The following is a 22,290-nucleotide window of genomic DNA, read 5'->3' on the forward strand; positions in this document are numbered from 1 at the left end:
ATGTTTTGATAGTATCAACAGCCCTGCCAAATTTGAACAGGATCGGAGAGGGTAATTTTCAAATGCTGTTCCGCTTCAGATGGAATGACCCATATGAAGTTATATTTAGAGATCAAACTATATTAAAAAGAGGAAGGCATCAACCGCCTAACGGTGGATTAAAGTAAAGTTTATAATCGAGTCTGGACTGTATAATATTTTCCATCATTCTGAACTCTAGCACAAAAGATGCATATGTAGTCCCCCAAAACATATGAAAAAAAACTAAAATAAAAAAATGAGTATTTTGAGAGTTCAACTTTTATTCATAAAAAGTCAAATAGAAAAACAAGTTTTATCAGTGTGTGTTAATCATAAAATACAGCTTTGTCGAAGACTGCAATTCCATACGAATATCCATTCTCAAGACATTATCGTTTGCACGCGGAATTTCCTAGCAACACAAACACTATGCAAAGTTAATTATAAATGGGTAGTTCTCCGCCAACTCACACAGCAGTTGTCCCGACCCCTCTTCGATTTTCGTGAAACTTTATCCTAAGGGGTAACTTTTGTCTCTGATCACGAATCCGAGGTCCGTCTTTTTGATATCTCGTGACGAAGGGGTGGTACGACCCCTTCCATTTTTGACATCGCGAAAAAAGAGGTGTTTTCCAATAATTTGCAGCCTATGTAAAATTAGACGCCCAATTTGATGGCTTTCCGAAAAAAAACGTATTTTTCATGAAAAATAAAAAAGTTTTAAAAACTTTGTCATTTTCCGTTCCTCGACTGTAATTTTTTTGAACATGTAATTTTGAGGGAAATTTAATGTACTTTTCGAATCTACATTAACCCAGAAGGGTCATTTTTTCATTTAGAACAAAATTTTTCATTTTAAAATTTCATGTTTTTTTCTAACTTTGCAGGGTTATTTTTTAGAGTGTAATAATGTTCTACAAAATTGTAGAGCAGACAATTACAAAAAAAAATGATATATTTGATATTTTGGGGTTTGCTTATAAACATCACGAGTTATCGCGATTTTACGAAAAAAAAGTTTTGAAAATGTTGGTCGTTGTTGATCATGGCCGTTAGCGTGGTTCGCGTTTCTATGAAAAAGACAAAAGGTGTTATTTTGTCTTGCATCAACCGGAATTTCGTTCTTTTATGTCCCCAGAAGCACTCCTGAAAATTTGAGCCCATTTGGTAAGGTCTAGGAGCTCCAGTTTTAATTTGAAATTTATATGGGATTTTGATTTATTTTCCATGGGAAACTATCTTTTACATTGTATTAGGATTTTTATAAATCGATGAAATGACTTGATTCTTATAGTAGGAGATAGGTTTTGAACTGGGAATAACTTTGTAGAACATACCAACATGCTAGTGACCCTTTAAAGATACAGATACTTTTAGATGATGGCTTTTGAAGGGGCCAGCCACCATCTAAAAGTATCTGTATCTTTAAAGGGTCACTTCCTAGCATGTTGGTATGTTCCACAAAGTTATTCCCCAGTTCAAAACCTATCTCCTACTATAAGAATCAAGTCATTTCATCGATTTATAAAAAAAAAATCCTAATACAATGTGAAAAAAGATAGTTTTCCATGGAAAATAAATCAAAATCCCATATAAATTTCAAATTAAAACTGGAGCTCCTAGACCTTACCAAATGGGCTCAAATTTTCAGGAGTGCTTCTGGGGACATAAAAGAACGAAATTCCGGTTGATACAAGACAAAATAACAACTTTTGTCTTTTTCATAGAAACGTGAACCACGCTAATGGCCGTTCATGGTCACCCGCGACAGAGACGGACGTTTGTTTCGAAACACAAAAAGTAACTTTTTCAAAACTTTTTTTCGTAAAATCGCAATAACTCGTGATGTGTATAAGTATCAATTTTTTTGTAATTGTCTGTTCTACAACTTAGTAGAGCATTGTTACACTCTAAAAATTTACCCAGCAAAGTTAGAAAAAACACAAAATATTAAAAAGAAAACTTTTGTTCTAAATGAAAAAATTACCCTTCTGGGAAAATGTAGATTCGAAAATTACATTAAATTTCCCTTAAAATGACATGTTCAAAAAAAATTACAGTCAAGTAACGAAAAATGGCAAGGTTTTTAAAACTTTTTTAGCGTTTTTTGATGAAAAATACGTTTTTTAGGAATTCTTAGTAAGCCATCAAATCGGGCGTCTAATTTTACATAAAAGTCCCTTTGCTATCAAATTTCTATCTCATCACCGTTTCAGGCTGCAAATTATTGAAAAACACCTCTTTTTTCGCATGTTCAAAAATGGAAGAGGTCGTACCGCCCCTCCGTCACGAGATATCAAAATGTGGACCTCAGATTCGTGATCAGGGACAAAAGTTACCCCTTAGGACAAAGTTTCACGCAAAACGAAGAGGGGTCGGGGCAACTTTTCCCGATTTCGTGTAAGTTGGTAGAGAATTACCCAAATCCATTTTCTGTGATGATAATCACAGGATTAGCAATAGCAAGATTCAACCAGTTTAAAATAATATATGTTTTGTAAAATTTTGTGTAATGCGTTTTACAACAAAAATAAATGAAATGATTGATATGATAAATTATGCTTTTGCTCTCAAACCAATTTTGAAACAAGTTGAATCGTTTTTCTCCAAACAGAAAATCGCAAACATACTGTAACAGATCCTGCACCCACACAGTAGAGCATCAAACGGATTTCACACCGGGACAAACAAACGGCGGCACGCTCTCACGAAAATGTCACGCAAACCTGTGGGAGAATAGTACAATTTCTCTCGCCTACACACCGATTTCCTCCGACATGAATGACTCCTACCCAGAGAGAGAGAGACATTTCCACTCCAAAATGGAAGGATGACAACAACAACAAAATTGGCGCATGCGAATTCGCCACCGGAACTAAAAATTCACTCTCTTTGGCAGTAAGAGGTGAGTACAGGATTCTCTCTCTTGCTCTTCCTTGGGTGATTGATCCCCCACTCTGTTTGTCCCATTGACGAAGAAGGCGACGACACTGCTGTGACTGACAGAAGCCGCCGACGACGCCAAACACCAAAAGCAGCAGTGACGTTTGCTTGGATTTGCGTGGCACACGTGTGCAAACGGCAGTGAGCAAATGTTCTGTATGTACCTACAAAAACCAAAGAACCCACGCGAATCTTGGCACGTTCCGGGGGATTGGATTCATAGAAATGAGGGTGCAGCGAACAAGATTTGAATTAGCTTCCTGGGGTGCGGATGATGACCAAACCGGAACAAGGATTTCCTCCCCTCATGTCAGGGAGGATGCAAGGAAGATGTCAATGTGGGTTTCCGCATGTTGACTTTTCTTTATGTTTTTTTTTATTATTTTTTGGATATTTTTTTTATAAATCTCTGATAATTTGGAAAACTTAAAAGTCGTCAAGAAATTCGTTTTCAAACTTCATAGGATATTTAAAAAAAAATGGTTGTCTCCTAGATAATGCCGCCAGAATTTCACGGTGTCATCACCAGGACGTTTCAGAGCCCATCCTGTAATGCCCGAGGGGGAGAAATTGCGACATAGGTTTGGTTTTTTTTTTGTGTGTGCTGCTGCACTCACTGTTGCTCAAATCGGTAGGGGTTGAATGGCTTGGGGTGTCGTCGATAATTGCATTTGTGCTACTGCTGCTGTTGCCAGGGGACAGGGGCAGGGATGACGTACAACAACGTTTAGAACAGGAACAGTGCAGGCCAAGTGGAAATGTTATCGAATACCATTCCGTTTACAGTTTGGAATTCTTGTGAACTAAACAGAGTTATCAAGATATTTCCTGCAGAGAGTCAAAAGGGGGCCGATCTGGTTCAAACATATTTATTTTTGCCAGTAGAAGATAGCACGGTGTGTTTTCTAAAATAAATTTAAGATCAGTAGGTCTGATATTTTGCACCATGAAAGAAGCGCTCTTTCCCGACATTTTGCAGGGTCCGTCAAAATATTTTATCGGGGGATCTAGAGCATCTTGTGTTAAGACGTTTTTTTATCGATTTAACGGTACACATCAACCATAGCTATTGCACCCAGATTTCTGTTACAGACATTTAAGTATCTTCAAAACTACAAAACTATCGATATAATGTTTTATTCATTCCCTAAATTACTGTCTTCGCAGATATTTAAAACAAAGTTTGACTTTTTTTACAATCAGGTTCTTGCAGGATTGGGTCCGTAAGTTTGATAATTTTGGAATAAGAAGACAACAACTTCCTTGGTTGCTGTGCACCCTTAAAAGATTTTTTCTTCAGAAAAGTCAATCAGATTGTAGATAAAAGTGTTTCTAGAACAAGTTCTATAAAAGAAAGTATCAATGTTGGTTCAATATAAGCAGAGATACGCCCAATTTCGTTAACACTGGAATGCCCAACACATGTCCAACTTACACGGACGCCTAAGTCTCCCAAAAAAGGTGGAACGGTAACTTCAACTCACTAATTCTCGTGCATTACTCAACCAATCGGGACGATTCTTGTTTCCAGTGATTTGTAAGTATGTCTAGATGATCCTAAAATTTTGCAGAACTTGATTTTATTATCCTTGGATGGCCCACCTCTTACCCATACACAGTTTTTGTAGCATGGAAGGTTTACGAGCAGATATCTTTCGATAATTCGTCGTTCGTGTTTTGAGAGTGTCCCGTAATCTTGACTCTAATACTTCCGTGTATGCCCATCCATTTCTCTCGTGTCCTATCTCAAGGCGCTCTAACAAATCCAGTGTCGAGTCATTTTATCAATCAGATTGCAGTATTTTTATCCATTTAGGGTATTGGAACCATTTGCTATTCCACGCACATATGAGCCCATAGGGTTAAACCGCGCCCAGATTCGCGTTACTTTTGAATAAATTTATCATATGCGGCCCAAAGTGATCTCATGCGATGTGTACCGATAATGAAGATGGCCGACCGTCATAACGTGCTCTTCGTCACAGTACCATCGTGGGTCACTTCTACTCCAACGGCCGTTGCCGTACAAACTCCTTGCAGCTCCGTTTAAACTCGTTTATGTTGCTCGTCATCTTTGCTGCCTCTGGAAGCTGGTTGTATAGTTTAAAACCTTTATAAAACAACGAGTTCTGTGTACAAGCCTTCCTCCAAATCTGCAACCTGAGATCGTCAGCTCCTCTAGTGTCGTGCTCATGGATATCCCTTCCGCGTACCATGGCCTCCGTCAAGTATTGTGGTGCCATCCTTTCCTCACACGAAAAACAAAAACAAGTGTGTTGTATTCGATCCGTTGCTTCACCGACATCCACTGCAAACATTCGAGCATGCTCCGTCTTGGTGTCAGTCGATCACATCTAAGGATGAGCCGCATAATTTTGCTCTGGAGAACTTGCATCCTCTTCATTTGCCGTTGTGTTGCCAAGAACAAGATCGATGAGCAGTAGTCGAAGTGCGGCGCGATCAGCGAGTTGTACAACTGAACCTTTGTCTCTGCTGTCAAGTAACGATTAATCCTACACAAAACGCCAAACTTTCGTGCTGCTTTCCGAATAGTGTAATCGATGTGTTCGTTGAAATTCAGCTTTTCATCCAGCATGACTCCGAGATATTTCATCGTCTCAACACGCTTCACGATTCCTCCATCCATCTGTACGCTCCTTCTGCAATCCTTGGTCTGCCGTGTCGTCACCAACATGCACTTTGTCTTCGTAATGTTCAGTTGCAGTTTTTTCCACTTTAACAATTCTGAGAACCCGCCCAGCTCTTCGTTCATTATATCAAAACACTCATCGAAGCTGTCACCAACAACAAATAGTACCGTGTCATCGGCGAACAGGTTTACCTGTACTCTCTTCAGCGCCTGTTTGATGTCGTTTATGTAGAGGATAAATAATAGTGGCCCTAGCACGCTTCCTTGTGGAACTCCAAGGTCCACTGCTGTTTCCCCTGAGACTGCGTCGTTGTACCTCGTGTCCTGCTTCCGGTTTTCTAGGTAACTGCTGAACCATTTCAAGACCGTTCCACGAATCCCGCTTTTCTTCAGCACACGTATCAATTTAGTCCGGTCAATGGTCTCGAAGGCCCGCTTCAAATCTACGAAGACTGACAAAACAATATTTCCTTTTTCAATGCACTGTTTCCACTTCAGCAACAGGAGATTCAGCGCCGACTCGCACGAGTGATGTTTTCGAAATCCAGATTGCTCTTTCAGCAGCACGCCAGTTTGATCAATGAACTTGATTCGAACATATCTGTAATTTCTGCGACCGAAAACATCGTTCCACCTTTTTTAAACGACTGCCTCAGCGGAAATTTTGGCTTATTTTTTTTACACGCGAAATAATAAATTGGAACGATGTTTTTGATCGCAAAAATGACAGATTTGATCAAATTAAGTTCTGCAAAGTTCTAGAATCATCTAGACAAACAAATCACTGGAAAGAAGAATCATCTTGATTGGTTGAGTTATGCCCGAAACCCAATGAGTTGAAGTTACCGTTCCAACTTTTTTGGAGCCTTGGGCGTTGGAATGTTAAATAAACAATAACTTTCTCCAAAATATCTAGATTTTATTCACTTTCACTTTCACCACCTACTGAGTTTTTGTTATGATTTCAATAATTTTCATAATTTTTTTTTTCTTTAATTGTCATGTTCCATGTTCCAGAAAAAATATTAACATTATAACAGATATCTGAGTAGGCGATGTTCTTCATGTTAAGGAAATTAAATTCAGGAATGTTGGAGAAAGTAATTTTTATTTTACGAAATAAGGCTGGTACAAATATTTTTTAAAGTTCTTGTCACCACCATGGAGCCATATATCAGACTTGTTAAATGTTCTCGTTAAATTATGTGCCAGTTTGATTTTCCAGTAAATGTTCTTTGGTCGAGCTGTTCTATGTACAATTGCACACAAGCATATTTTTTGACAGTAAATTTTTTTGACGTATTGTTAGGCCGTTGCAAATATTTTTCAAAGTTTATGTAGTCCCCTTTCAAAATTGGTCCGAAAAATCTGGAGGCAAAAAATATTTTTTCGAAAAAAAATCAAAATTTCAATGGAAATAGAAATCTAATCAACTAAGAACAATCTTAAATGCTTTTTTCTGCTGAGCAGTTCTCTAGGATTTCGGTCATTCGATTTTTTTGTATTTTTTAATCCGACTGAAACTTTTTTGGTGCCTTCGGTATGCCCAAAGAAGCCATTTTGCATCATTAGTTTGTCCATATAATTTTCCATACAAATTCGGCAGCTGTCCATACAAAATGATGTATGAAAATTCAAAATCTGTATCTTTTGAAGGAATTTTTGATCGATTTGGTGTCTTCGGCAAAGTTGTAGGTATGGATACGGACTACACTGGAAAAAATAATACGGTAAAAAAATTTGGTGATTTTTATTTAACTTTTATCACTAAAACTTGATTTACAAAAACACTATTTTTAATTTTTTTATTTTTGATATGTTTTAGAAGGCATAAAATGCCAACTTTTCAGAAATTTCAGGTTGTGCAAAATCACTGACCGAGTTATGAATTTTTAATCAATACTGATTTTTCAAAAATCGAAATTTTGTCGTAAAATTTTCAACTTCATTTTTCGATGTAAAATCAAATTTGCAATCAAAAGTACTTCACTGAAATTTTGATAAAGTGCACCGTTTTCGTTATAGCCATATTTAAGTGACTTTTTGAAAATAGTCGCAGTTTTTCATTTTTAAATTAGTGCACATGTTTGCCCAGTTTTGAAAAAATATTTTGAAAAGCTGAGAAAATTCTCTATATTTTGCTTATTCGACTATGTTGATACGACCTTTAGTTGCTGAGATATTGCAATGCAAAGGTTTAAAAACAGGAAAATTGATGTTTTCTAAGTTTCACCCAAACAACCCACCATTTTCTATCGTCAATATCTCAGCAACTAATGGTCCGATTTTCAATGTTAATATATGAAACATTTGTGAAATTTTCCGATCTCTTCGAAAAAATATTTTGGAATTTTCAAATCAAGACTAACATTTCACAAAGGCCAAACATTCAATATTACGCCCTTTTAAAATGTTTGTCTTGATTTGAAAATTCCAAAAATATTTTTTTCGAAAAGATCGGAAAATTTCACAATTTTTTCATATATTAACATTGAAAATCGGACCATTAGTTGCTGAGATATTGACGATAGAAAATGGTGGGTTATTTGGGTGAAACTTAGAAAACATCAATTTTCCTGTTTTTAAACCTTTGCATTGCAATATCTCAGCAACTAAAGGTCGTATCAACATAGTCCGAATAAGCAAAATATAGAGAATTTTCTCAGCTTCTCAAAAATATTTTTTTCAAAACTGGGCAAACATGTGCACTAATTTAAAAAAATGAAAAACTGCGACTATTTTCAAAAAAGTCACTTAAATATGGCTATAACTTGAAAACGGTGCACTTTATCAAAATTTTAGTAAAGTACTTTTGATTGCAAATTTGATTTTACATCGAAAATGAAGTTGAAAAATTTTACGACCAAAATTTCGATTTTTGAAAAATCAGTATTGATTAAAAATTCATAACTCGGTCAGTGATTTTTGCACAACCTGGAAATTTCTGAAAAGTTGGCATTTTATGTCTTCTAAAACATATCAAAAATAAAAAAATTAAAAATAGTGTTTTTGTAAATCAAGTTTTAGTGATAAAAGTTAAATAAAAAATCACCAAATTTTTTTACCGTGTATTATTTTTCCAGTGTAGTCCGTATCCATACCTACAACTTTGCCGAAGACACCAAATCGATCAAAAATTCCTTCAAAAGATACAGATTTTTGAATTTTCATACATCATTTTTGTATGGACAGCTGCCGAATTTGTATGGAAAATTATATGGACAAACTAATGATGCAAAATGGCTTCTTTGGGCATACCGAAGGCACCAAAAAAGTTTCAGCCGGATTAAAAAATACAAAAATTAAAATTGAAGAAAAAAGACCGATTTCGTAGAGAATTGCTCTGCTTTGAAAATCATATTTTAGCATGTTTGAACTCGTTTAAAAATATAACAACGCAAAAACTTTTTTTTCGCAAAAATAAAATTTTCGTCAGTATTTAGAAATTTTGGAAATCAATGATTGCAAAACAACTGGACAGGTGTATGATGCATTCTGAAACACTTTTTTCATTCAAATGTTGACACCGTGGCCTGTAATTTCAATGTTTAGCTTTTTTTTTATTTTTTTGATCATAGTCGGGGACATAAACTTCAAAAAATATTTGCAACGGCCTTATTAAAAAGATTATAATTGTGCAAAAGTTGTAATTTTCAACATTGAAAGTTGACCAATAGTTTGCGAAATACATATTGTCAATTTAAAATTACCCGATATTCAAAGCTGTAATAAATTTATACGAAATATTTTCTGCTTTTCAAAAATATTTTTTCAGTGGGTCTTTTTAAAAAAAAATATTTTGAAAACTCGAACAACATTAAAAAACAAAATTTTAACCTGAAAAAAAAGATATCTTTAAAACGGTACATTTTATCCAACAATTCAAAATTTATCCGAAAAAATCAGGGGACAAAAAAATATTTTTTCAAAAAACTTCAAAATTTTTATGAAAAAAAAATTTTATGATTTGACTTCAACTAAAATCAATCTCGTAAATTTAATTTTTTAAACTTTTTTTTAATTTTTTTGCCCCCCCCCCCTCCCCCACGACTTTGGTCAGAGGAACTTCAAAAATATTTGCAACGGCCTAATGCGGATGATATGCGGTGATAAGGATAATATCCGAATTAATTAACCGGATATACAGACAACAGATATACCTGGTCCATACCCGTAGGGGAAGGTGGGGCAAGACGACCATATGGGGCAAGAGGAACAATCGCTCGTACGGCCGTATTTTTTACAATTTTGATTATTTCCAGTATGAGGAATTGTTGCTAACAATGCAATTAGCTGATTCTACTACCACATAACCGCCAAAACGACGTAAACGCCACGGAGCATAAGATTTAATGAAGTTTTTTTCAAACCCTTTGTTTTCTTATAATATTTGGAAAGTACAAAATAAGGCTAAGGGTTCGTTTTAAGGCTCATTTTATCAAAATGCAATTTTTCCTAGATCAGTAGTGTCCCTATCAATGACTTGCACCTATTTTAAAGTATGATTTAACTTTTGGTTATTTTAGTTGAGAGTTTAAAAAAAATCTTGTTCAGGTGGGGCAAGTGTACCATATGCATTTTTAGTATGGAAAAAAATACGAATTGCTGCAGCAACATATTTTATTGTGAAAATAAATACATAAACGTTCTTAAAAACTGGTAAACAATTGTTAAAAAAATTGTCCATGCTAAATATAGTGATATTATGAAAATTTCCCTTTTTTCATCAAAGTAATATTTTTTTGACGTAAAAGTGATCAAATTTTTAGTAACATACTATTATTTAATCTAAAAATGAAAGAAATGTTTCAAATACATCCTAATCTGATGTATCTAAGTGATAACAGTTCAATTGTTAGCAAATTAACATGTTTTTTCATGCATTGTTCCTCTTGCCCCAACGGGTTGTTCGTCTTGCCCCACTAGTTGAGTAGAACGTACGGAAAATCATTTTTTTTAAATCATTTTTTTGCATTAAAAACAGGTTTTTTTTAAAACTTGTTCTATCAAAGTCTTAGTCAAGACCTGAAATAAGATGATAATTAAAAAATCCGACAGATTTTTAACGTTTTTGATGGGTTACAACGATCATTTCCTTAGCTTGTTACACTTGCCCCTTTTTCCCCTATCCCTACTTTGAAGCATTTGTGGGGTATTGTTTGAGATAAACGACCAAAAACAAGACAACGAAAAAACTCATGATTCCATTTTCAGCAAACTTTGGATAATCAAGTGTGAACAGTGTTTAAGGTAAGAATATTGTTGAGCAGCACAGTTTTTGTGTCATTCTAAATCAATCCTGAACCCAAACTAACTATTCATGGAAAGCTCGTAAACCCACCCATGTACATCTATTGACTCATAATCCAAAACTGAACAAAAAAATCTGAATATCCCATGATACTAATCCATTCAGATGGTCCCGTAAACAAACACGAACACGACACTCACCTCCACGACGGCCGATCCCGGCTTCTTCGAGGACATGTTAAGGAACCTTTCTTGCGCCTGGCAAAATTTGGCAGTCTTTTTGTCGTACTTTTTCTTGTTCTCCTTCACGCCTCCGATATGACACTTGCGAAACTCCTCCAGCGGTCCCACGATTTGATCGTGCGCTCGATCCAACTGTTTGGGAAGAGGGGAAGTGGAGAGTGGAGTGAGAGAGAGAGTGATAAATAAGCAATATAGTAAATTAATATAAATATGGAGATGTTGGCTGGCCGGGGCGCAGAAGCAGGTTACTAAAGACAACCAATCAACCTACGACGACCAGCGATGGTGTTGATGATGTAATTTCTCGTTCGATAAGCGAACCTGTGACTCTTTTTTCAACTGGGTGAAGCAAGTATAAGGAAGCCATTTGCGGACACAAACGCGCACACACACACACACTTACCATATTATCACGTTCTTCCTCTATCGCCGATATGAGCTTACTAAACTGCTTCAGACTGTCGGCTATCACCTGCTCGTCGTCGGTTTGGGTCGAGCCGATGCACTCAAAGTTGAACTCGTTCAGACTCTTGGACAGGGTCCGCTGTGCCCGGGACAAATCTGCAAAAGAGGAAAAGCGGAAGCGTTATATGATTATGCTGTTTTAATAGAAATGCGAGGGACAGAGAAAGAGCATGAAAACATGAGCGACTCAGTAAATTAATTTCACACTCCATTTTTTTCTGAACGCGGTCAAGTTAGCAGTGGTTCCCAAAATGGTTTCTACGGCTCTATAAGATTAACAGTCCCAGATCCAACATATTATTGATTTATTGTTCAATCTTTAAGATTTGATCCGAGCCAAACTAAATTTGAAAACCACTGTCATAGACGATTTGTGTTAAAAACAAACGACGATAAAAAGAGGTAATCGATAATTTGTGCTGTAATTAAATACACACAAACACACCAACATATGTGCAGCACGAGAGTTGTGGACTTTTGCGAGCCTAGTCTTTTGCCAGCTCGCACCAGTCAATGTAAACATCGGAAAAAAGTCAACAAAACGACTTTTCGATACAGGTGATGGATGTGCGTTGAATGCGAATTAAATTAATTACTTACGTACACAGCTCAGCACGGTATCGGTTGCAACCATTCGGCGCAAAACGCTCTAATTAGGGCCGAAAGTACTTTTTTTGGAGGGCTAGTTGCACGTAACACGTAATGCCCCAGACTATCTTTTCATCGGCTTAACAAGTGCTACTTTTTACCTTCCCTTGAAAACAAAAAAACCCCACCGGTGTTACTTAACGCAATCATCTGCGAAAAGTGGCTTAATCACCGTGTGTTTTTGATTCATTGGTTTTGTAAACCGGTTTTTTATGTTGTTTTTTTTTTCGTTCCTGCGGTAAACACATCTAACATCATCGATTTTCAACGTTTGTTTTCTGTTTAGGACACGGAGAGTTTGGATGTATCAAAATAAATTTCACTCTCAAAATACTAATTCCACAAAATACTATTTGAGAGATATACAGCATGTCATATAAAAAGTGTTCAAACTTATTGAATTTTCAACTTTCCGTGCACGGTATTGACGCACGCAACGATGAATAAAACACCTGTAATATGAACCCGTGCGATGTGATCGTTCACACTCTTAACCAGTCTGCTGCAGCCTCAGAAACACCCCTCAGCGGCACCAAAAATCTAATCAACCGATCGATCGATCAAGGGAAAGGTTAAGCGGGTCAATTCGCACATGCCATGGCCACCAGCTGTGAATTCTTAAATACCACCTGTTGTTTGATAAACACAATCATTTGCGTTGTTTAAAAATGGATAAGAAATTTTCAAAAATTGCTGCAAAAAAAAACTAACAGTTTGCAGATTTAAACCTGACTTCAACGCCAGAGAGTCTACTCAGTGATTCGCAGAACAACACATGTGACGTTACGCGAAACTTGTTGCTGACATCACTTAAACATAAAATAAACAAACGACCGATTTGAGGCTCTACCAACCACCGACTCCGGCGATGGTGGCGGCGTTGTATAGAACGAGCAAACCAAAAGGAAACATGGCTTTGGTACGGGGAATTCTTTTGCGCCCCTGACCCCATTTGTTGATTCCATTCTCAATAATGGCCACATTAGCATCCAGCACAGCGTGGCAGCAGCGGCGGCCGGTTGATCGGAGAGTGGTTCAGACACACATGTGGCGGATTTTTAATGTTTTATCTTGCTTAATATGTTGATGTAAACATAAGCGAGCAGAGCTTGCCTCCAATATGGTGTTGATTTAGGTTTTTGTTTTGATTTGCCAAAATACCAGACGGACAGACATTATGACACGTCGTTGCTTCATCGTTTCGAAGAATGCACATTAAATTTCTTAATGATGGGAAGATATCAAATGGAGACCACATGTGTTCTTTAAAAGTGATCATAATTGAATATCATCATTCCCAATGCAAAAGAACAAGGTAAAATCTATTTGAGCAGTTCTCTACGGAATCGGTTATTTTTCTTTAATTTTAATTTTTGTATTTTTTAATCCGGCTGAAACTTTTTTGGTGTCTTTGGTATGCCCAAAGAAGCCATTTTGCATCATTAGTTTGTCCATATAATTTTCCATACAAATTTGGCAGCTGTTCATACAAAAATGATACCGTAAAACGGGGTGACTTTGATAGGTTTGCGATTTTTCCGCAAAATGAAGAGTACAATTAAAATACTTACGGAATGGTTTAGAATCATACTGACCGTGGTAGAGACGTGTTCAAAGTACCTCAAAAAGAACTTTTCATAAAATTTTGAAATATTTGAAAAGTTAGTTAACTATAGTTAAGAAAATGTTGATGAAAGACATTATTTTATACTTCTCAGTGTCATAATTTTCTCAATGATCATGATTTTGAATCGGAAAACGGAATGCATTTTCGGATTCTTTGGACAATTTTCCACTAGGAAAAGATTGAATAAGTTTGTAAATAATAAATAATATGTGTTTTTGAAACACAATTAAAAAAAATCTCCAAATTTTTAGGCAATTTTAGTTTAACAAATTTCATGTCAAATGTGAAAACTTGTGATTCGTGCTTCGAATTCAGTATAAAATGCAATATAAATCGATAATTTTATAAATAAAACTAGTTTTAACAAATTTCCGGCAAAATTCCAACATTTTAGCAATTTTACCTAAAATTTATATGTATTTTGTTAAAAAGCTTATAAACTTAGTTAACTAAATATAAACATTGTTTTTTTTCTTAAAAACTATATCAGCTACTTTAGTGATAGTACATTTAACGTACAAATAAAGTTTGAACATCTTAAAATTGATTTTAACAAGAATAACTATGACTATCAAAGTCACCCCGGAATTTAAACTACGAATTTTTAACGTAACTATTTTTCCAAACACTATTGAAAAAACTTTTTTTTTACAAAATAGTGCATGGACTTTGTGTGGCCTAACCCAGTACATGTTTTAAAAATAATAATCTTGAGAAAAACCTTACCTTTTGGAAAATATTCCAAAAACAAATTGAAATCCTATCAAAGTCACCCCGGTTTACGGTATGTGAAAATTCAAAAATCTGTATCTTTTGAAGGAATTTTTTGATCGATTTGGTGTCTTCGGCAAAGTTGTAGTATGAAACTACACTGATAAAAATGATACACGGTAAACACATTTTTGGTGATTTTTAATTTCACTTTTTGTCACTAAAACTTGATTTGCAAAAAAACAATATTTTTGATTTTTTTTTATTTTCTGATATGTTTTACAGGACATCAAATGCCAACTTTTCACACATTTTCAGAATGGGCCAAAAATCTTTGACCGAGTTATGATTTTTTGAATCAATACAACTTTTTTCAAAAAATCAAAATATTGGTCGCAAAAAAATTTCAATTTCATTTTTCGATGTAAAATTGAAATTGCAATCAAAAAGTACTTTAATGAAATTTTGATAAAGTGCACCGTTTTCAAGTTAAATCCATTTTTAGGTGACTTTTTTCAAAATAGTCGCAGTCATTGATTTTTTTAAAATAGTGCCCATTTTTGCCCACTTTTGAAAAAAATATTTTTGAGAAGCTGAGAAAATTCTCTATATTAAGCTTTTTCGGACTTTGTTGATACGACCCTTAATTGCTGAGATATTGCCATGCAAAGGTTTAAAAACAAGAAAATTGATGTTTTCTAAGTCTCACCCAAACAACCCACCATTTTCTAATGTCGAAATCTCAGCACACGGCGTCTTTTTCAGGGGGGTAGTATTTTTTGAGAAATAGCAAGAAAACTGTCATATACATATGAAAGTGTGGAACATCCCCGTTCATTTGCGGGGCGAACGAAAATCTTTGGTCGGGAAAAATCAAAGTTATCCTAATTTGAAGTTTTTGAACTTTTTTCCTATGGGGCCAAATTTCGTCTATTTCAATTTAGTATTGTTATAAGTCTACATGGGCATGATTTATGGTTCAGATCATATGATTTCTTATGGGAAATGATGCAAGGAACATTTTTCCTGAAGCACGCAAAGTGATTGAAAATAAGGGAAAAAGTTATAAAGGTTTTGTTGGAAATTTGGGAAATTTTCTGATAAAATTGCACACCTCTTTCCCAAAACCGCAATGTTTTTGATATTCAGATCATTATTTTGATAAATTCTTTTTTGAGAAATGTTTCTGGGCCCATTGAGTATATAAATCACTACAGAAAAGTGTAATTGGTTGGGTTTATGCTCAACTGTATGTCACATTTATGAATTTTGGATTTCACCGAATCAACATATTTTTGTGTGTTTTGGTTATAAAATGTACCGTTTACATTAAATTTTCACTTTTTTTTGTGAGTACATGGTCCACATGATATGTTTTGTATCTAATTGAGACATGCAGTGTAAATACAATCACAGGGTTTCTATTTCTATGCCTTTTGTTAATTTGTATTTCCATTTGGGCTATATTATTTGTATTGAAACTACAGAGTTGAACTTGCAATTATTGGTAATAACATAAATATTGCGTAAAAATCATTAAAAAGTTTAAATGTATGTAAATCTATTAATTTAATCTCAAATAATTGAGCTTAACATACTAAACAAGTCTGGCATCCAAATTTGAAACAACGAACAATACAACAATTAAATTGTTTTGCTAAAAACACACAAATAATTGATCACAGTGGCAGTGCGTGGCCGAATGGTTACGCTGTCCGCTTTGTAAGCAGATGATTCTGGGTTCGATTCCCATCTGCTCCAACCTTCCATCGGATGAGGAAGTAAAACGTCGGTCCCGGCCTTGGTTGTTGTTAGGCCGTTAAGTTATTCCAGGTGTAGGAGTCGTCTCCATGCCATAAGTACAAACAACACACCAAACCAAGCCTACTCCGGTGGAATCGCTGGCGGCGGTTGTACTCGCAATCCAAAGGTCGTCAGTTCAAACACTGGGGTAGAAGGTTCCTTGGAGTAGAAAGAGGTTTGGGTTCTCTCCCCCTTCAAGCCTTCGGACTCCTAGGTTCGAGCAGAAACTTGCAATAGAGACTTGCAATAGAGAATGTGGATGGTTTGATTTGATTTTGATTTACAATATTATCACCTGACCTCAATATAAGTACGAGATCTCTTGTGAGGTTTAATAAGACTAATACAAATGTGAAAATCTAATGGAAACGGTACATTTTATAACAAAAACAAACAAAAATATGTTGATTCGGTTGAAATCCAAAATTCATAAATGTGACATACAGTTGAGCATAAACCCAACCAATTACACTTTTCTGTAGTGATTTATATACTCAATGGGCCCAGAAACATTTCTCAAAAAAAGAATTTATCAAAATAATGATCTGAATATCAAAAACATTGCGGTTTTTGGGAAAGAGGTGTGCAATTTTATCAGAAAATTTCCCAAATTTCCAACAAAACCTTTATAACTTTTTTCCCTTATTTTCAATCACTTTGCGTGCTTCAGGAAAAATGTTCCTTGCATCATTTCCCATAAGAAATCATATGATCTGAACCATAAATCATGCCCATGTAGACTTATAACAATACTAAATTGAAATAGACGAAATTTGGCCCCATAGGAAAAAAGTTCAAAAACTTCAAATTAGGATAACTTTGATTTTTCCCGACCAAAGATTTTCGTTCGCCCCGCAAATGAACGGGGATGTTCCAAACTTTCATATGTATATGACAGTTTTGTTGCTATTTCTCAAAAAATACTACCCCCCTGAAAAAGACGCCGTGAGCAACTAATGGTCCGATTTACAATGTTAAAATATGAAACATTCGTGAAATTTTCCGAAAATAATTTCAAAAATTTTAAATCAAGACTAACATTTCAAAAAGACCAAACATTCAATATTACGCCGTTTTGATGTGTTAGTCTTGATTTAAAATTTTTGAAAATATTTTTTTCGAAAAGATCGGAAAATTTTCTGTCAAATTTGTATGGAAAATTATTAGAACGAACTAATGATGCAAAAAGCTTCTTTGGACATACCGAAGGCACCAAAAAAGTTTCAGTCGGATTAAAAAATACAAAAAAATCGAATGACCGAAATCTCAGAGAATTGCTCATATGTGAAAATAAGTGGTTACTAATTGGGTACTAAAGCCCTATGTCAATTTTTATGTACAACGGTAAAAAACACGATAAAAAACCATTTCTGATCACTTTTTTTCATTTTAATGCAAATTTTTTTTTTTGACAAGACAACATTTTTCCGATGGATCAACTATGGTCCCCTTGGAACGAGCTGTCAAGTAGGAGCTTTTCTGTCAAGAAGGACCGCGAGGTTAATCTTTCAAAATTGATTTAAAAATCCATTTTAAACTCTTTGTGCTCGTACAAAGGGTCATTGTACTCAGAAAAATAAGCTTTATCGTTGGAAACAATAATATCAGCAACCCGAGCAGGGGTAAATAACACGGGAATACCAAATTTTGGTATTACTTGGGCAAATAACAGCGACCAAAATGTGCCCTTGGTTGCCCAGTAATACAGTCAACTCTCTGGTTGTCAATATCCAAGGGACCGTCGAGGAAGAGAATCATCAGTTTACAGAACGATGCAAAATGATGACTCGATTGAAAATATTTTTTTCTTGATACCCAGCTATGGGAGAGAATCATGGCAACATCCATCAAACAAAAACAAACTAATGTCAAACTCCCTTCAAAGCTTCATTTCGCCAAGAAAAATGTCTATGCAAGCCATGAGAAAGTAAAATTATTGACAACCGGAAGAGATTTTTAAAGCAAACAGAAACCAAGGGACCGTCGAGGAAGAGATTCTTCAAGCAAGAGAAAATATCGAGGAATGAAGATAATTGAAGTATGCAGATTGAAGGGACTGAAGAATTAATCGATGGATGGAGAATTATTGATATCGAGAAGATCGACATCAAGAGAGTCGACTGTAGATGGTAAAATACCATGAAATCATACCAAAATCTTGTATGTGAACGGGCACAACAATACCAAACCATGTTATTCCAAGGGTAAAATAATACCTCAAAATAAAACCATTTCAATACCAAGTTGCGGTCTTCTGGATTTTTGAACATTGCTTGAATACCAAAACTTGGTATTGCCATGGTTTTATTTTTAGGTATTCCCGCGCCCTTGGAAAATCATATTTTGGTATTTCTGTGGTCTTTCACATACATGATTTTGGTATGATTTCATGGTATTTTACCATCTATTACTGGGCAACCAAGAGCACATTATGGTCGCTGGTATTTGAACAAGAAATACCTAAATTTGGTATTTTCATACCATTTTTAGTGCAGCAGTTGCAGTTAGTGAAAAAACGGAAATTATTCATATGCAACAGCCAAATCTACTCACCTGATGATTCCATGTTGTTATTAGTGATATTCTTCACCACACCGAATGCATTTGTCATTGATGAACGGCCTGTGCTTGAAGTTCTTGAAGCTTCTGAAAAATAACAAGATTGAAAAATAAGTATTATTAAAATGAAACTGAATTGAAATTCACCAAAATTCATTAATCTGTCGATTGACTCGTTTTTCAAAGTATTTGGTTATTCCGACTTAGAGATATTTCAACGTTTTTGAAAAAAATATTAGTGGGTATATCACACTAATTTTTAAAATCATCTTTAACATTTTTGGGTTTCAAGTCATTTTAGCGCAAAATTAATTAACTCGTAAAATTTTTTTAACAAATTTCCCATAGTTTCAGAGAAAATTGATGAAACCTTTCAATATTCAAATAATACCAAAATGTGCCATCCAGACTTTGAAAATTTTCCACAATTTCAAGTCATTTCTGTAGGGGGTATATCAAAAATGTTTAAAATCAAGTTTGAAATTTCCGGTTTTGAATGAAAGCATTTGCTTTGAGACATGATTTTAGCGCAAAATTAATTATTTTGTCCAAATTGGTCAAAATTTTCCCATAGTTTCAGAGGAATTTGATAAAACACTTTAATACCAAAATAATACCAAAATGTGCCATCCTGACTTTGAAAATTTTCCACAATTTCAAGTCATTTCTGTAGGGGGTATATCAAAAATGTTTAAAATCAAGTTTGAAATTTCCAGTTTTCAATGAAAGCATTCGCTTTGAGACATGATTTTAGCGCAAAATTAATTATTTTGTCCAAATTGGTCAAAATTTTCCCATAGTTTCAGAGGAATTTGATAAAATACTGTAATACCAAAAGAATACCAAAATGTGGTGTTCGATCATTGACAAATTCTGCAATTTTGCAATATCAAAACAATACCTTAAATTGGTATGATACCACATTTTGCTCTTGCATAATCCTTAAGGCAAATTTTAAAGGGTCCAGGAATACCAAAATTTTGTATTGATACCAGAGAAAGGTATTATTACGCATTTCCCTTGTTATTTACCCATGCTCGGGAATCTAAGCTTCATTTTAGGACCCAATTGTTCAAAAAGCAAAATTTTTCAGAATGAAGTTGCCTACAAGATGATGGTATTAGTTTTGGCGGAAATTTTTTTAGATGTATTTTTCTCACCAGTTCCTGATGTAAATTACACACAAAATCAGTCACCACTACCAGATGTAATATAACAATCTCTTTTTTCCTGTGCACAGTAAAAATGTATTACATATGTGCTATAACTTAAACTTTTAAACACTTTTAAGTTATAGAAAAGATTTAAATTACTCCAAAAACATAATATTATTACTGCCATCCCTTTTTTGTTGCCAAGAGCAAAAAAAACACATTAAATTTAGAGATAACAAGAGAAAGATTTTTGCTCGTTCCCTGGAGAAGCACCGTAATCATAATTCTATTACTCAGCAGAACCAACCCAGGCCCGTCCGAACGTTAGCTCTCCATTACAACATGTACTCCATTAGCCTCCTCTCCATATGGTTTTGCTCGTTCCGGAAAGGTAATAAAGAATAGCCCAGATCCAGAGTGAAGAATTGGCATGGGAGAGGGATCAAATTGCCGTGAGATCTCTGTGTAACGTGCGATACCAAATACTTTAAGATACGTTCAACAGTTTTTCTGTGCTAAAATCTCTCTCGCACACGTTAGTTGAAAGTTACATGGCTAGTTTTACCCTCTGTCATCCTACTCAATTTGACGAGGCCATAAAAAAAAAGTTTATTTCTGCAAAGTTTTAACTTGTTGTCGTCACCGAGTGGCGGTGTCCTCGTTTTGTTCCGCTCGATTTCTCTTTTCAAGCTAGTTTCCTTCCTGAAACGCCCCCAATTTTTCGGTGCTTTGCCCGCAATGGTTCGATCGCCTTTTGTCGCGCAGGGGAATTGTTGCTCATCTCGTAAACTTCCCATCCAGGAACTGCCGCACAGAATTAGCACGGCTCTCGTCAAAACTGGGTCACCATGTCGGTGGGTTTCTAGTTTTAGAAGAAACCATGGTAATTATAATATCATCTACCCACTCCGGGCAAGCGATTATATTCCAGTTATGGAGGAGTTTCGCTTCTTGGTACAACATCCCCCCGGACCAGAACCTTTCAACGCAGTTTCACTCACATGATGATGATGATGACGCGCAGGAGCAGGGGGACGGCACACTAATTTCTCTTTCCGCCAAATTGTGTCAGGCGTGGTGACTTTGGGTGGCGGTGCTTTTGTATTGTGCTTTGGACGAGAGATCCGCAAGCCACGTTGCGTCCCACACAGACTAAATCCACCATCCGGTGGCCACTCACACACAGAATGGCTTTTTGTCTGCCATCATCAAGATCAAGCTACCAGTTGAGTTGACATCGTTGTGGGGGCCCTAACTCAGAAACTCATGGGTTTTAAAAGAAGATAAATGAGTGTAGGTATGAGCATCATCTGTATTATGGGAAGTTGGATCCAAGCTGAGCGCACTCCCTCTTTAGAATTATCGCAAATTGTTGAGTTAGAAGCTTGTGACTGATTTGTCGTTGACGGCATTGTTAGCTGCTTAAGTATTTTGGAGGCCAATTTTGTTCAATTGTGTGGACGATAATGTTGCAAGCTGCCGAAAACTTGTTGCGACTTAGTCGAATGAAGAATGTTCATCAAAGTGAGATTTATGAAGATGTTTTTCACTATAGAAAGGATATTCAGCTTATCTTTGTAATGAAATATTTTCATAAGGCTTTTGATAATAATTTAAAGTTTTGAAAACAAAACCAAAAAAATTCAAATGTTAGAGTTGATTTTAAAACTTTGAAAATATATTTTGTTCAATACAGCAGACAATTTCACTTTTATTTGACATTGCAAATTGAGTCAGCAGTTGCCAAGTTATCATCAGTTAAAAATAGAAGCAAATAAGGTGATATACGAAAAGCCAAAACATACTTTTACTTTTTCTGCTCGAACAACATGCGGGTGATGAGCTGTCTCCAAATCCCATTTTTCATCATTTTAAAATATAACTTTAATGGGCGGTTATCCTGTAACCAATAACAAAAAACAATGGGCAGCGAATGACCGAAAGGTTAAAGCTGCCGGAAATAAAGTAATTAACAACAACAACAATAACAAAAAAGTGATAGAAAAATGTCATCAAATTCAAGTTCTACGACCCTATTGCCTATTAAATAATAAAATGCATTTTTTCAATATTTTGTCACCGCCATATTGGCCGCCATCCTGGATTTAACATTTTTTAATCACTTAAGCGAAGATCAGGGGTTATACTTAACCCTCTACTACTCAAATTTTTTTTCGAAAATTTTTATTTTTCCCGTGTTCATTTTGTCATTTTGA

At 35.4% G+C, this 22,290-nt stretch overlaps 1 protein-coding gene across 4 annotated transcripts in view; it reads right to left on the reverse strand.

Moving 5' to 3' along the window:
• Nucleotides 1–22,290, reverse strand: part of LOC6050587 (rho GTPase-activating protein 26) — a 90,078-nt gene that overhangs the window by 26,599 nt on the left and 41,189 nt on the right. For all 4 annotated transcript variants that reach the window (XM_038251201.1, XM_038251198.1, XM_038251199.1 and 1 more), the window contains exons 3-4: nucleotides 11,511–11,668; nucleotides 11,066–11,239 (exon numbers count right to left, since the gene is read on the reverse strand). In XM_038251201.1, the coding sequence (XP_038107129.1) occupies nucleotides 11,066–11,239; nucleotides 11,511–11,668 (332 nt within the window). The remainder of the gene's footprint in view (nucleotides 1–11,065; nucleotides 11,240–11,510; nucleotides 11,669–22,290) is intronic.

Source organism: Culex quinquefasciatus, chromosome 2 (assembly GCF_015732765.1).
Source record: "Culex quinquefasciatus strain JHB chromosome 2, VPISU_Cqui_1.0_pri_paternal, whole genome shotgun sequence".
NCBI classification, from domain to species: Eukaryota; Metazoa; Arthropoda; class Insecta; order Diptera; family Culicidae; genus Culex; species Culex quinquefasciatus.